This window comes from Chlamydotis macqueenii, chromosome W (assembly GCF_036417535.1).
Source record: "Chlamydotis macqueenii isolate bChlMac1 chromosome W, bChlMac1.mat, whole genome shotgun sequence".
Classification (NCBI taxonomy): Eukaryota; Metazoa; Chordata; class Aves; order Otidiformes; family Otididae; genus Chlamydotis; species Chlamydotis macqueenii.
In genome coordinates, this window is record NC_141592.1 from 407,678 (window position 1) to 423,138 (window position 15,461).

General features: G+C 45.4%; 1 protein-coding gene across 1 annotated transcript in view; it reads left to right on the forward strand.

The window, feature by feature from the left end:
* The window catches only part of LMAN1 (lectin, mannose binding 1), a 42,124-nt gene extending 29,660 nt beyond the window's left edge, over positions 1-12,464 (forward strand). The window contains exons 13-14 of the mRNA XM_086769570.1: positions 902-989; positions 10,795-12,464. Coding sequence (XP_086625696.1) covers positions 902-989; positions 10,795-11,022 — 316 coding nt within the window. The 3' untranslated portion in view covers positions 11,023-12,464. The remainder of the gene's footprint in view (positions 1-901; positions 990-10,794) is intronic.
* The last annotated feature ends 2,997 nt before the right edge of the window (positions 12,465-15,461 follow it).

Below are 15,461 nucleotides of genomic sequence, written 5' to 3' on the forward strand. Positions count from 1 at the left end.
GTCCATGACAATGCTTCAGGGGGAGGGGGGAGGGAGAAAGAGAGAAGGAGAAAGGTGAATGTTATCAAATGTTACCAAAAATGTTTGAGGAGACAGATTTTGCAAATAAATATATAAGTAATCTAACAAAAAAAAAAAAAAGTGCTAGTGAGAGCACTTTATAAAATCACAGATAAAAAGTCCTTTTCCACACAGGGAAGCTGTGGAATTCATTGCTGTAGGACATTCTGAAGCAATAAATGGAAGCAGAAGAGACCAGGGAAATTCACAGGTGACAGAGGCCATCCAGGTCTACCACAGAAAATGATATAGAGCCAATTTCCAGCTCCAGTACCCCACACCACTGATTTCTGGAAGCTGCGCAGTTTGGATACAGGATGCTTATCCTCTTCTTAAATTCTTTCTCTAAGTGTCCACTACTGTCTACTGTTGGAGATGGGACTCTGGGATAGCTAAACTTTTGGTCTGCCCCAGAAGGACCATTCTGCCGTTGTCTGTGTGGTGTTATACTATGAGAACATCACGTCTGTAGAACAGGAGCATTGACAGGCATCTGTGTCTCTGTAAGTGCCCCAGTGGAACAAGCGTGACTTTTCTGTTCTGCCTATTGGAATTGTTCACTGTTAGAGTGAACAATAACAGCTAGTACAGGTACAAACTCCACACAAGTAGTACTGGCTTATCCTTCATTCTTCACAAGACTCAAGGGAATTGTTCTGAGAACAAGCTTGCAGCAGGCATCATTTTATTGATACCACTCCTTTTGTGCCTTTGGACAAGTTAGATAACTTTGGGAATAACTTCTGTGTGTAGCTTTTGCAGCTGAGCAACTGTCTCAGTGTAAAAAAAAAAAAAAAACATTTTGCTAGTATTTTGAAGAAACATTTTTTCTGATTTCCAGGATGGAAAGAGATGCAGCGTTTGCACAGAAAAAAGCAGAGCGAGCCTGTCTGAGGGTTCATCTGAGAGAAAAGTACAGACTCCCTAAGGTAAGCCTGCAGTTCATGATCTCATCTGCTTTCATGGCCGATTTTAAAACAGGCTGACTACCAACACAGAGTTCTGAAAATGGCAAATTGCCTTCATTAGTGGGATCCTCACTGCAGCTCAGTACAGAAATGGAGGAGGCCAGAAACATGGTTTTCCCTAGTGACTCCTTCTTTTAGACCTTTTTTTCTCTGCTCAGTAGATGAATCTAACAGAAAGATTCTTGTAATCCCTCTCTGTACTGTCAGACCTGAAACAGGTGACTAGGCAAGTGGAGTATCTGGTCTGATCACATCTCACAGTTAGTCTATGTTCTTAATTTAGCAACATGCAACAGTTGCTAAAAAAAAAAAAAAAAGCTATAAGCAAATAAGCCAAGTCCCTGAAAACTCCTCTACAAGCCGTACATTTGAGTCCTGCTAGGCTGCTGAAGGCATGTTTTTACTATCTTCTTCCAAGAAGTGTAAGCAAACTGGCTGTTCTTTTTTCTTTAGTACTTCTGACACTGTTTGCCAAATATTCCCAGGAAAATGAAAATACAGATAACAGAAGCCTCAAGCAACAGAGAAATCTGGAGGTTTGTTAAAAGCTGCAATAGCTTCTGGATCATAACAGAAAGCATAGTTAGCGCTTATGTTGATAGTGTTTTTCTGACATAGAAGCACATGGATACAAACAAGGATGGTTCTCTACTGTATTTAAGGTGTTTTCTTGGTTAGAGGGAAGGCTTGCTCCCTTATTTTCTGATTGTCTTCCATGTTTTCAGGGATTTAAATGCAGAACTCTTGTTTATCCAAGGTTTGTCAAAGTATAAGCTTTAGCACTAAGCCTACACTAAACATCAACAGATCTTGTCTATTAATAAAAGTAAAAAAAAAAAAGTTTCAAAATGTGGCTATTCTGGAGATGATTTCTTGTTGCAAGATGGTGATGCTTCTAGAATGAGGGAAGCTGATATCTCTTCTAGGACTATGGGCTGGAATTGAAGTGAGCTGAAGAAGTGATAGCCTGAGAAGGATTCTGCAAAAGAATCAGGGAAGATTAGCCCATAACAGAAACATTAAGTGAATTCTTTGCATTCATTTTAACTGCAGGATCACTGTGAAGGTCCCTAGATAGGTTTCCCTGTCACAGTCTCTTTTATGGGGGTGAGTCAGGGGAATTTTCTCAGCTGAGTGTTGTTGGAGGAGGCTGTTAAATGGTGCACAGTATACCAGGGCCAGCAGGTATTTACCCAAGAATTCTAAAGGATTTCAAATTACAAATTGCCAAACTTACTGAGGCACGTACTCTGTCATTTAACCTCAGAAGATGGGAAATGTGAAGACATTTTCACAAAAAGACCACAAGAGAGATAGAGGGAACAACGAATCAGTAACTGACTTCTGTAAGGGAAATGAAGGAAAACTACTAAAGACAGCTAGCAGATATATGATGTGATGGGAGGAAGAGAAATAAGACTTTTGTACCACACAGCCCAGCCTTTCAAATCTATTAGCATGCTCTGGAGGGATGACTAATCATAAGGGTGAAAATTTATTAGTTCTAGTTTAAAAAAACAAAAATAAACAAAAACAACAACGAAAAAAAACCAAACCAAAACAAAACCAAAAGTTGGACAAATTCCTTCCCCAAAGACTCCTTAAAGAAAACAAACTGTGGTAGGGTGTGAAGGAAGGTCCATTAAGTATTGAATATTATTTTCCATTCATTTTGAAGAAGTGACTGAAGACTTGTTTGTGCAAATCACTCTTGGGGCCTTTACTACTGTGCATTTAGAGGCTCCCTAAAATTTGAGATTATGGTCTGGGCCACAGAATTGAAAGGCTCTGTGTCTGTCCATGACTTTCTGGCACTTGGCTGTGGTGTGGGGGGTGCTTTTCAGTTTTGTCCAGAGTGGCTTGCACTGCTAGCTCCAGCACAGAGAAAGTAACTCAGGGTTCTGTCCTTGGAAAAGTTGTTACTGCATTTTTTTGTAAGCTTCTTCTCCGGGCAGGAGAGAGGTAGTATGGGACAGAGTAGTCTATGTGGGGGTTTGGATCATGCATCTGCTCTGAACTACTACTGCTGTGAAGATGTTAGCATTTTTGAAGATTTCGTTTATAGCCCACAAGGAAGCATTTGGTGGTTCATAGCAATTTGAGAGCCTGTTTATATTACTAGTACTCACCTGCCAGCTCTGAGTCTTTACTGCTTGTTTTCTGATTAGTACTTTTCAGTGCTTTTGTGATTAATTAAAATGGAGGAAGGTAAAGAATCCATCTTGTCTAAATTCAGCTGCTAAAAATTTAGTACTTAACCCAAGCAAGTTGTTTAGAGACTCCATCATCAATGGAAAGAGACCAGCCCTTCAAGCTTCACCTATCCAAACTTTAGCGTTCAAGTAGGAGCTGGGTCACCTTCCAGTGACGCATGCCTCTCGCAGAGGGAGGCCAGGTTGCTACCTTAGACCAGATGGCTGAAGTCAGGTGAGATGTATTTCACCCCTAAGATCCTGGTTCTTCCAATGCTTTAGCCGGAATTAGCAGAACAACCCGATCCTTGATTCTGTGCTCACAAACTTGAGCTTGAATCTGAACTGAGCGTGGCCGTGACGGCCCTGGATTTCTGGAGAGGGTCCCTGGCCACTGCCAGCTGGATGTCCATAGGAAAGGTGTGCAGGAAGCTGATGGCGAGGGACCAAGAAACAGGAGAGATCAGACAGTGATCTCAGGCTTACTGGCGGGAGAGTGAACAGGCGCGGATTTTGGTGGCCTTACAACTTTTGATTCTGTTTCCAGCCCTGAGCCGCCAAAGGCCCTCTAGTGCCGTGTTCATGAAATTGCACCACTCTCAATACAATCGTTTGCTTGAACCCTAAAGGCAAATTACATTTTGGACGAAAAGTGAATCAACCTTGTGACTTAGATAAAATGATACCATCTGTATTTAACCGGTGTGGCAGGCCTCATTCATGACCAGGGGTGAAAAATGTATTTTTTTTCTCTAACTTTGAAAACATGAGTTTTGCAACCAAAACCTTGCTAACTGACTTTCCAAGAAAGGTAAGTGCTGTCTTAAAAAAAGTATGGCAGAATGTTTTGAGACAGGTACTGGGGAGAAAAAAAGCATGGGAAAAATGCTACGGAGGAATCTCAAGTAAGCTACCTCTACTTGCCCTCCCAATGAGTCAGTGTTGAACAAAGCTTTCACAAGCAAATTTGAAGTTAATACAGTTCTATACAGCAGTTCATTTCAGATCAAAAAACTCTCTGTAAGGACATTTGACTCTTAAAATTATCTGAAGGCATAGTGTGCCATCTTCAAAAATGAAGGTGTATTGCTACACCTGTAGCTTCTCATTCAAATGACCCCTTTAAAGGGAAGAATTGTTAGGCCATGAGTCTCTTGCAGGTGGTTATCAGTAACAGATGCTTATCTGTACTTGAGCTTTGGTTTTTTCACTCCCTAGAGGTGTTGCTATTTCAGCTGCAGGTCTCCCTCTAGAAACACGCGTCTGCACTGCGTAGTCTGACGCTTCCAGCCGCTACCAAACCTGTGTATCTCCTGCAAACCACACAGATCATCTGCAGTGTGTCCTGCTGAATCAAAGCTGCTGAGCTCTTTCAGCTCAGCAGTGCAGTCCCCAGCGAGCCAGACAGGCTGCGTGCATTGCCGGTGCGCTGCGCAAGGCTTGCACGGTCGCAGGGCCTGGTGCAAGCGCAGGATCCACTCCGCGTGTGTAAGACTGGCGGTTGTCCCTGCAGCAGACGTGTTAGGGAATTGTTGGCACTCACAGCTGCAGCCTGGCATCAAAAGGACTAGAGAAATGCACTATGTCGTCTGATTCCCTCCAGACTGAATATCCATCTGGAGAGAAAGGGATATGCCTGGAGAAACATGGGTAGATGCTCTGTGCGTGGTCGGTGTCATATATAGAGGTGGAAGGAGCAAGGGCAGGTTATCCACTATTCTCTTCTGTATTCACCTCTTGCAATATACCATTTGTTCTGGGCCACAGGCACTCAGCACAGGGACAAGAAAGAGGAAAACATATCCTGAGAGTAAGCTTAATTACAGAAAGATTAATTATGCAAAAAATTGAACTACAAGATTTTGAGTGGTTGATTGGATTGTAGATCTAAATCTCTAACCACCAGCATTTTAATTAGCAGCTGAGTAGTAAAATATCATTAGCCTTTGTTTTCCTTTTGGAGGCATATGCTGAGCCAGCTAATGAACAGCGTTTCCCCATGGCCTCACCACACTCCATGAGGCTCCAGCTTTAAATCCCAGGAAGGGCTAGTTTCAAAGGCTTTGGGACGCTTATGTGCCCAGCTCTTAACTAAAAGCCAGTGGAGCCAGGTGTCTCTGTAATTTTGAAAGTCTCCCATCCGTAGTACTTTTTCCAGTTCTGAGAGAGTGTTCAGGTCTCCACAGTCACCCTTGGCTGACCTCGACAAGTGCACTGCCACCACGTAGCATCTGAGAGCATGCAGCGATGATCTACTCCATCTCCAGCTGGATCGTCACTTTGGTATACTTGGGGCCAAATTTCAGTAATAACAGTAAAAGATTTGCCTCCAAGGTAGGACAGGAGCTCTAAGCCAGAAAGGCCTATACTTGGCTTTGCTAATTTGCAGTGGTTGCAAGTAAATTGTGCAGGATCTGGTTTTTCTGCATTTGTGTCTACCCGTATAGCACTGCTTGGCTGAAGGTCTGCTTTCTTTTCATCAGCCGTTATGAAAACATATGTTATATAAGGAAGAAAATGAAATTATTATGTGCATGCTATATATCACTGAAAAAAATTCAACTCTATGAAACAACATTATGGCAGCAAAATGCTTTCAGATCTGTGATACTACATTAAATATTTTGAAAAATGAAAGTACTTTCAGGTACACTAGTATGGGATAGGAACTCTGAATATTACCAGTATCAATCGCTATCATGCATTGTAAATGAAAGCATGACATTCAGGACTAAGGAGGGCCCCCTTTTCAGTGTAAAATCTAAAGCTCCATGCTATCTGGGCCAGATTTATAAGGGAAAGCAGTCCCTTAATGAACCTAATCCTATTAACAGAATTGTCAACTTAGGTTTGTCATCAGAAAGACGTTTTTAGCCATGAGACATTTGATCCATGGAACACCTTTTCATCTTCAGAGTATTCAATGCATCACATCCATACAAAATGTTTGGGTTTTTTTAATTATGTAAATACATAAATAAATATTTTCATTTAAAACCCCCACACCAAACTCTTCTATTCACTTACTGCCTTTTTCCTGAACTGGGATCCAGTAATCAATTAACTTCTGCAAGGTCTAAACACAGGGCTTGAGGTGATTGTGCCTGTGATGTGAGAGAGGAATATCCTTGCAGGGGGGCTGGACTAGGTGACCTTTAAAGGTCCCTTCCAACTCAAGCTATCTGTGATTCTATGATTCTGTCTGACCACAGACCCGTCCAGCCTGCCCAAAGACCTTGTCTGCAGCACGGCAACATCTCCCCATGGGCCCCACCACCCATTTCACATCGCTGATCTGCACATATACCCACCATGTCGCCTCAAATGTCACCGCGCTCTGTCAGAGTATTATCACATCAGTGTTGTTCTTCCGTCCAAGTGCTGGGGTGTGTGTTGTGATGTATGGATTTCTAGCACCTCAGGAAGGAACTATGTCATCTGCTCCAAGCAGGTGGATCCCTTCCCCTAGTCAAAGCACTTCTGTGGCACTGCTCTACAAGATTCTTAGTTACTGAACAGCAGGATGTTTTTCATTCACGGGTATTTAGAGGGAAAGAGTATTCAGATGCAATCGGGTGTCTTTTCAATAACAAGTGCTGCTAAAGACATTAAAAAGGAAAGCTTCTCACTGTGAAAGGGACATGTAGTCATGTAATCTCAAACAGCTCTTGCTCTATTGTGCTGTGATGGGAATATTGTTAAGACTTGATTTAATGAATAGCACCATTCCAGAATTAAGGGGTTTTTTACTTGCATGCAGCCATTACATAAGCTCTAGCTGTGCCGTGGAGGATGCATATTGACCAGGCAGAAAGAGAAGCTTGTCTCAGGAGAAGCTCTTCAGCGCACGCAGGCTTTAAATAAGTACCTGAAAACAAATATTTGCTAAGCTTGAAGAATTCTTTTGCTGACCTAAATGTCTTCGTAATAGGCCAGGGTGAAACAGCTGTGGATCCGCTGTGGAAAAATGCAGTCACAGTGTGGATATCAGGAGGCAGCAGGATCAGGATTGCTCCCTGAGAAGGTCCAGGCTGGGGCGATGGGGCACCCCAGCACAAGCAGTGCCCTGACCCACCGGCACAGTCCCGCAGGTTCTGAATGCAGAGGGCAGAGCTGGGGCTGGCAGCAGGCTCCTGCAACAGCCCAGTGATCATCAGGGGAGGCAAAGCATGGTCCATCCTGGAAAACCAGCCAGGCTCAGCAGAGGACCGCCTTGGCACAGGCAGGATTGGGGGCCTGGCGGGAGCTGAAATCAGGTTTCTGGGGCTCTCACTGAAGCCAGTCTGGGCAATGACATGATGGTGCCTAGGAGCCCCTGACAGCTGTGGTGTCAAGCAGTCTCCACATACCTTCTCTGTGCTTCGAACTGTGATCCCGGGGTAGGGATGGCACAAGAGGGTGTTTGTGGGGGAGAAGGCTGGTGGTGCCAACCTGTGGCTCTTTGTACCTGCTCGTGAGGTACTGCAGCCCTTGGATGGCATAGGTCAGTATGGGGCTGCTGGAAAACAGTTTGGCTCCCCTGTGGATTAGTCTGTGAGTTTTGATCTCTTTTGTTTACAATCAGACTTCGCATAAACAGATGTTTAGACTGGCTGTTTTCTGCTTACACCTGTGTATCATGTATGTTTAAAGAACTCTGTATTATATTGCACCTGTAACAAAATGGATCTGACTACATCAGAAGCATAATCGGGGTCAAAGACCATTAGCAGGCACTAGGACTCTATTGCCTATCCTGTTGAATTGTCAGAATAGCGTCTGACCCAGTTTTGGCCTGGGCCCTCTCCCAAGCGGTTCCCAGGGCTGGTTTGGGAGTTAGGACAGGCATTCCCAACAGGCAGTTAAGATGGGACCACCCTGTTTGGTTGGGCGAGAGAGTTCAATAGCATCGCAGTGGGTTGTTCAGGCCAGCTGGCCTTGGGGCAAGAGACCAGTGCCAGGCATATTTAATTTACTAGAACAGATGTTGCTTCTGTGTTCTCAGAGATCCTAAAAGAGTGGCTGAACGCTTGCAGAGACCTGGGGACTATGGAGATGAAAGTCATCGGAAGAGAGGCGAGAGGGGCTTTCTTTACGGGTTTGTTAGAGGCCATGGCCCTGGCTGTCCTGTCCATGAGGTCTGCCTACTTCGGGCTCTCTCTGTAGTCCAGGGAGCGTATTCTGATGTAGGGTAGTGCTCTGTCACTGTCAGAGCCGTGGCTGGCCTTGGGGAAGTAACCGTTCCCACGTGTCTGCATGCTGCAACAGTAGGGATCTGCACACCTTTGCGCACTCTGATGGCAAGCTGCTGTCTGAAACTAACAGACACAGCGCGTTTCCAGCACCACGTTTCTGATGCTGACTTTCAGAAGTGAGTGCTTGGAGCTGCAGACTCAGTGTCTGTTTGGACACTTGCAGCATTAGCTGGACTCTAAAAACATATTGTGGGAAAATCTTCTGCTCTCTCCTTATGAGAAAACAAGCTGTAACTTATTTCCACCAGACTTAAAATTTAAAAAAAACCAAACCAAACCAAACCAAAACAAAAACAACAAAAAAAAACCCCACCCACCAGGTAAAATAAGAAACTTAAAGCTACATTTCCATTTCAAATCAAAGAACCAGAACCAGATCTGTCAAATTTTAGAAGGAAGAGAAAAAGCCATATACATCTTACATGCTTCTTGGCTTGTTACTGAGCAGCCCTCCCCTGCTGAAGCTCATATTGGGTCTGCTCAAGGACAGGCTCAGTGCCAGGCGCATGCATTGGGCAGGATTGGACTGCTTCAGACTACATCTGAATATGTTCTTCTTTGGTCAGAAAATACTCTGAACTCCCAAATTGTGTTGTGCATCACCGCTCAGCCTTCAGTAGGCTTTGGAGCAAGAACGCGCTAAACAATTGTTCACCTTGCCAAAGTGGCCTCTGTGTGTGCTGTACGGGCATCTCTCCACATAATATACAGCAGTGTGCAGCGAGGATGTCTTAAATTATGAATAGTTCTAAAGAAAAGAACATGCGTGATTGTCTGCTTAGGGGGACTTTTCAGTAATTAACCCAGTATCTTTTTTTATTATCCTCTACTGCTTCTTGGGAGAATTTCAAAAGGGCTAACTCCTCCGATAGCCAGCACTTGCTGATTAAAAGCTTAACACAATTTTTTCCTGCTACACAAGCAATAAAGAATACTTAGGCCAATTGGGATATTGTTTCTAGCTCCCACATATCTGACAGCAGCAACCCTTACCCAGTGGGATGAAGAGACGTCCTCACTCATTTTAGCCACGATCATGACACACCTCACCATCATTTCATAAGAGAGATGGGGAGTAATCAGATGAAAGGGAAGTACAGTTATTGCAAACATAAAGCTGTGCAAATACATGTAACAGTAAATAGTGGCTGCGCAGTCAAGCATCCCAGTCTGCGTGTCCTTGCTGAGGCCTGAAGCTACACAAACATTGCTCATATGCATCCTTCCATTCATTCTTGCAGTCATTCATTCCTGCAAACCTAAGAGCCCTCTCACTCTCCAAAACACCTCCTGCTGACAACATTGCTGCTTATTCGTATCAGACCTTTGCTGCTGTCATGCTTCATTTTGAGGATGAAATGAGGCGTTAATGCTTATCTTTGATGTGTGAACTGTGTCAAAATATCCTGTTCTTCTGAGCTCTGGATCCATCAGAATCCACCACAAAATGTGAACAAAATCGCCATTGTTTGAGAAACCGACATAGCCCCGCTGATGGTGTTTCGGCAGGCAGGCAGGAAGCAAGTGTGTGCAGCACTTAGTGCATCTCACCCCTTTTAATTGCTGAACCAGCTCCTTCTCCTGTCTCCTTTTGCTTTCTCAGACTCACACCCAACCTCCATCCTGCCTTTATTGTCTAAGTCCTCCTATTACCCCGCTTACCAGCACTGCAGCACTGCTCTGATTGTGCGCCAGGCAGCCCCTGCTGTTCGTCACAACTCAGAGATGCCAACCAGAGACCTAGATGTAGTCTAGACATGGTTTGGGGAAGATGGAGACCTTTTTCCCAGTAATTCTTTCCTAAGTTTAATGTATCTTTCTTCAGGAAGGCTTCAGTTTAGTGCTGATGTCTAAAAATCCCCCCCACCAAATGAATATGGGAATGGTTTCTCTAAGGAGTTTTTCTAAAGCTATTGTTCCATGGACCAAATCGCACAACAGATGACAGCCTAGGCAGTATACTGCAGCATGTCTTTGGTTGGTACAGATAACTTGTAGTGGATTTCCCACAGCATCAGCATGTTACCACAGTTAGCACATACGGCAAAAATTTCTAAAACGGCAAGTGACACCAAAGACTTCAGTTTTGAGACTGCTGAAATCCTTCAAAGAAAGAAATGTAATTGACATTGTCTGAAAAATCTTATCACTTCAGTGAGAGCTGATTGAGCCCCTGAATTCACAAGTTGCATCTAAAAACTTTGACTGAAAAATCTGTGCATATGTTTTGGTTCTCCCTAAAACAAACAAACAGAGGAGCAAGAAAGAGACTTGTTGGTAGATCCTGGGATAGCAGAAATACTCTCATGTACTGTTTTTATTTTCTGCTTTTTGTGTCAGAGTGAATTGGATGAGAATCAAATACAGATGGCTGGAGATGATGTGGGTTTGCCAGAAGACCTTCAGAAGATGGTGGCAGAAGATCAGGTGGAGGAAGAGGACAAGGACTCTATCCTGGGACAGCTACAGAACATCCAGAATATGGACATGGATGCAATCAAAGAAAAGGCACAAGCCACCTTCACCGAAATGAAACAGGCTGCTGAGCAGAAATGTTCTGTAATGTAGAAGAGACACCGCTGTCCAAGGGTTGTGAAATCAGGCTTGTCTGACAGGGGCTGCAGAACGAGGGCAGGCAGAGGAATGCACTTAGCTCTAGAGCATTAAATGTAAAAATAGAAAAGCGAGAGAGAGAGAGACTTTAGTACCCCAAGAAGGGTCAGAATTTATGTGTTGTGACTACTTAGTGCAAAGTTAGGACTGATCCTCTTTTTTTTAACATAACATTTTTCCCCATGGAAAAAAAAAAAGGCTTTAAAAAAGCTAATATTGGGGAAAAAATGTGCCTTTTTCCATTTTTTCAAAGTGATCAAAATGCTATTAAATGTGTATTTTTAGCAAAATTGTGCTTCTGATGCATAACATATATAGGTAACCACTCATTTAATACTACTTGCAGAAATAAATACTTGTATTTCTAATAAAAGCATATCTGTTTCAAGTATTTTGAAACAAAACCAGTATTCAAATGTTGACATTATCTGCAAAGACTTTAAAAAAAAAATGGGTTTGACTGTCTCTGTACTAAATATTGCAAAAGGCAAAAAGTGAAGCATATGTCTACAGCTTGGGACAAAAATGTCACCATATATAGAACTGAGGGAGGACTTGTAGGAACCCAGGGCTTGGTAGCTATCAGCGAAGCATGGTCAGTGAGCAACACAGACTGCTCCGGGCTGCTGTAGTGTCACAGCCCTCGTGGTCTTTAAATGCAGTTCAAATGACAAGTGACAGCGGTGGCCCTCTGCTTGGCTGCCATGTGTGCCAAATTCTGGGGCGTGGGGTACTAGCAAATAACTTGTATCGGTTAAAATGAGCTCACCGCAGTTACCCTAGGAGTTAGCTCCATACGAGGCTAAACACACAACTGGACACCTGGAAGATTATGATGGGGTATGGTGCCTAAACCCTGAGAAAAAGCATGGCTTTCACTAGCCCTAGATCTGAGTCGTGGGACAGGCAGGATCTAGTTCAACCGTTTGAGACTCAGGACCAAGAAAGATTTTCTTTGCTGGTGTTGAGAGGTTTTTTTTTTTTTTTTCTGGGGCTGCAGCCCAGGGGTGCCATTGCTTGGGCTGGCAATGATGGGGCCAGCAGAGGCCATCTCCACCAGCCCTGCGGAGCAGGGTCCTGTGGGCAAGGCAGACAGGAGCATCCGTCTGTCTCTGCACCTGCATGGCCACAGCGGTTATCACACATGATCACCCACACAAAAGCGGTACAGCCCTTGCACATGGATAACGGACACAATGCTACTCCCAAGGGGCTCAGATATGCTATGAAATGAAGGACTTTGTAAGTTCTCCAAGAGCTAGCCTGTGAATGAAATTTGCCAGTGAATACCTGCAGCACCTCCCTACAGGTTTGTAAGTCTCTTTCTCTCTCTCTCTCTGTCTCCACCCAATCAAGTAAAAATATTCATTTTAAATGAATAAATGCACTAAGTATGATTTGTCTCTTTTCTTTCTTTCTCTCTTTCCCTTCCTTCCTTCTTTCCCTCCTGCCTGCCTTCCTTTTCTCTGTCTTTTCGCTCTTTTGTCTCTTTCCCTTCCCCACCCCGCCCCGCCCTGCCCTTCCTTACGCAGCGCCATTACCGCACAGTGCGCGCGCGCACACACAAAATCTTAGGACGGCTTTCAGCCTGTGCCGTGCCTGTGATGTTTTACTGGTCACTTGGGAAAGGAGGACAAATTCTCTTTCTGGCCAAGCCACCTCTGCAGTGAGGCAGAGTGGGGCGAGTTGGTGGGGGGGGGAGTCACCTCTCTCCTGCTCCAGCGCTGGGTGCCAAGACTGCCAGGGAGGGCAGCTTTGCTATTCAACAGAGAAATCCTCCAGACAAGAAAGCAAGAGATGGCAAGAAAGGTTGGAAGGGATCTTCAGAAGCTACAGAAAACATCCAATCTTTTCGTCTTGCTCTAGTTTTTAACAGAAGCAGGTTGGCTTTTTTTTAAATATAGTTCTTCCCTGTGCCAGGCTGCGTGATGCCCACTGCCAGCAAGGGCCTGGTAGACCCAGGTGTCCAAGACAGCGCTGTGCCGCTGTATCAGCCCTGGCAAAGGCAGTCAGCCCTCGATGGCCGCTTTCACTCTTTTAACCAGAAAAACTTCTTTCTCCTACAAGTCTGGTGGCCAAAGGACTTTTGGTTTATTTCCTCAATGGCTCTTCACCCACAGCCCCTGCCCAGGGGCCCTTCTTACTTAAGAAACACAGAAGTTGCCACGTTTGCATTCCTCGCTTTTCCCAGTGGATGCCCTGGTCCATTCTGAGAGGGATGTCAGTGGCTCTTGTATTGTTAGAGGTCATTTCTCTAGTGGAGAAGACCTATCTTCAGTGCATTCATCAAGCATCTGAGCTAGCAAACACTAACTTGGTCTCAAACACTGCCTAAAACCACCAAGACTTCTGACCTTATTTCGTTCTCTTGGGATCCTTCTCTCACATATCACCACAGAATTTAATTATCTATGCAGAGAGACAAGCGGGCTTTTTTTAGGAGGTCTTCACATAAAGTGGTTAGAATAGTTGCCAGCTTAGCTCAACCGACCTGTGGTTTGTGAGGATCAATCCATTTCCCTCTGTATTTATATAAATCTGGTAGGTGTCTCCATACTGTTCTGTTACCTGACAGACTGAATTGTCTTAGCCATAAAACACCAAAGTAATCAAGCCTAAGGCTTTCGACCTTTGAATTAAAATGTGACTGGGACATCCTGCAAATCTTACTGAAAGCATCTGGTGGTTTAAAGGAGCTAATTAAATTCGGCAGTACATATAGGATCAGCATTTTCACGGTTTAAAGGGTCAGAGAAGAAAGTACAGTCAGAATCACCAAACAAGCGATTAATGAGATTCCAAAAAAAATGTCAGGGCTGGCAGACGTGAGCAGGGTGGGGACGGGGCTACAGGCTGGCGTGGAACAGGGGCCTTGGCCATGCACAAGGTGGGACGCTCCCCAGCCCTGGCGCTGGCTGCCGCCCCGCTGATCTGCTGCTGGGAGGGGAGTGGGCGGCCGTAGGCACCATTTTCAGAACCAGAGGCTTAAAAACTCTCAGTCTGGAGTGCCAGAGCCGGGCTACGTCGCAGGAGAGTTTCTGCCCTGACCTCCTGCGCACAGATGGCATTTTCTTGTGTTTGCACCTGCCCCGCGGCTGGCATCGGGCTGTGCACAGGAGCGGTGGGGCACAGCAGGTCCCGGCCCTGTGAGGGCCAGCACCTTTGCCCCAAATCCCCCTGAGAGCCCCTGCACAGGGCAGCGTGATGGCCAGGGCACAGCTGCAAATCTGTCCTGCCCTCAGCAGCAGCGTGACCCTCACCGCGCTGGACGTGGCTGCCCCGCATGGCTCATCCCTCCAGCACCGGCTGTCCCTGTCCTCCTACACCGGCTGCAGGCCTGTGGAGACATGCAGGTAGGAGGTGGCAGGGCCACATGGGGCGCACGTCACCCGGCGTGCAGCTCCTTAGATGCTTGGCCCCGGGGGGGGCAGGTGATGGGAGAGCCTGGAGCAGAGCAGGCAGGCAGGCAGACAGGCAGCTCATCTGCTCCAGCTCTTGAGAAAAAAGAAGGTCTTTCTCCAATGTGTTGCATGAAACAACCTTTCTCCTACGGTTGGTGTGTGTGTACAGGGAGACACCTGTGTGCACAAATGCACATATACATGTATGTGCATGTTTCTGTACATATCTGTCTGTGTGTGTGTGTGCGCGTGTGTGTGCTGCACGGAAGAGGAGCAGATTAAAGCGTTGGGTCACATGGGAGCTACTGCTGGACGGACCCTACCTGGGATTTGGGTTCTTACAGTTAATAGGATCGCTGGAGCTCAAGGCCGTCATCCCATCAAGATAAATGTCTCTAGTGCCCACTTTTAAGCAATCCGAATTCAATTAGGCTAATTGGAAAACAAGTAAAGAAGGATTGTGTTAATATAGCCTTACAGCATGAACCTCCGCTCCCTCCCTCCAAAGAGATGGCTGAGCCTGGGGAGCCGAAATGGTGGAGCCCTCGCATCAGGCCCATGCTGCCCTGCTCCCAGAAAGGGCCGCCCAGCTCCCCGAACAGCTACGGCTGATTCCACGCCCACAGCCAGGACAGGGACCGGGCAGCGTGCTCCACGGAGGCTCAGCTCTCCGTGGGACCCCTGCGTGCCACAGAGCACCTTGTAAGTGGTGGAGGAAACACAACCGACTCTCCTAGAGGCAGATCAAGAAAAAATCTCACTAGAAAGAAACAGGAGGTGACTGTCAAGGTATAAGCAATGTGGTGACGGGAGGAGGCAGCAGCTTCCTCATACATCGTGCTTTCAAGAAGGTTCTTCAACTGCACACTTGGGAACTTCTGGGGAGAAGAAAAGCAAAGCCAGGGTTTTGTTTGTTTGTTTGTTTTTTTCATTTTAAACAATCTATTGGATGATACAGAGTATGCAAACTGCAGCAGGGTACAGCTTCTGGCT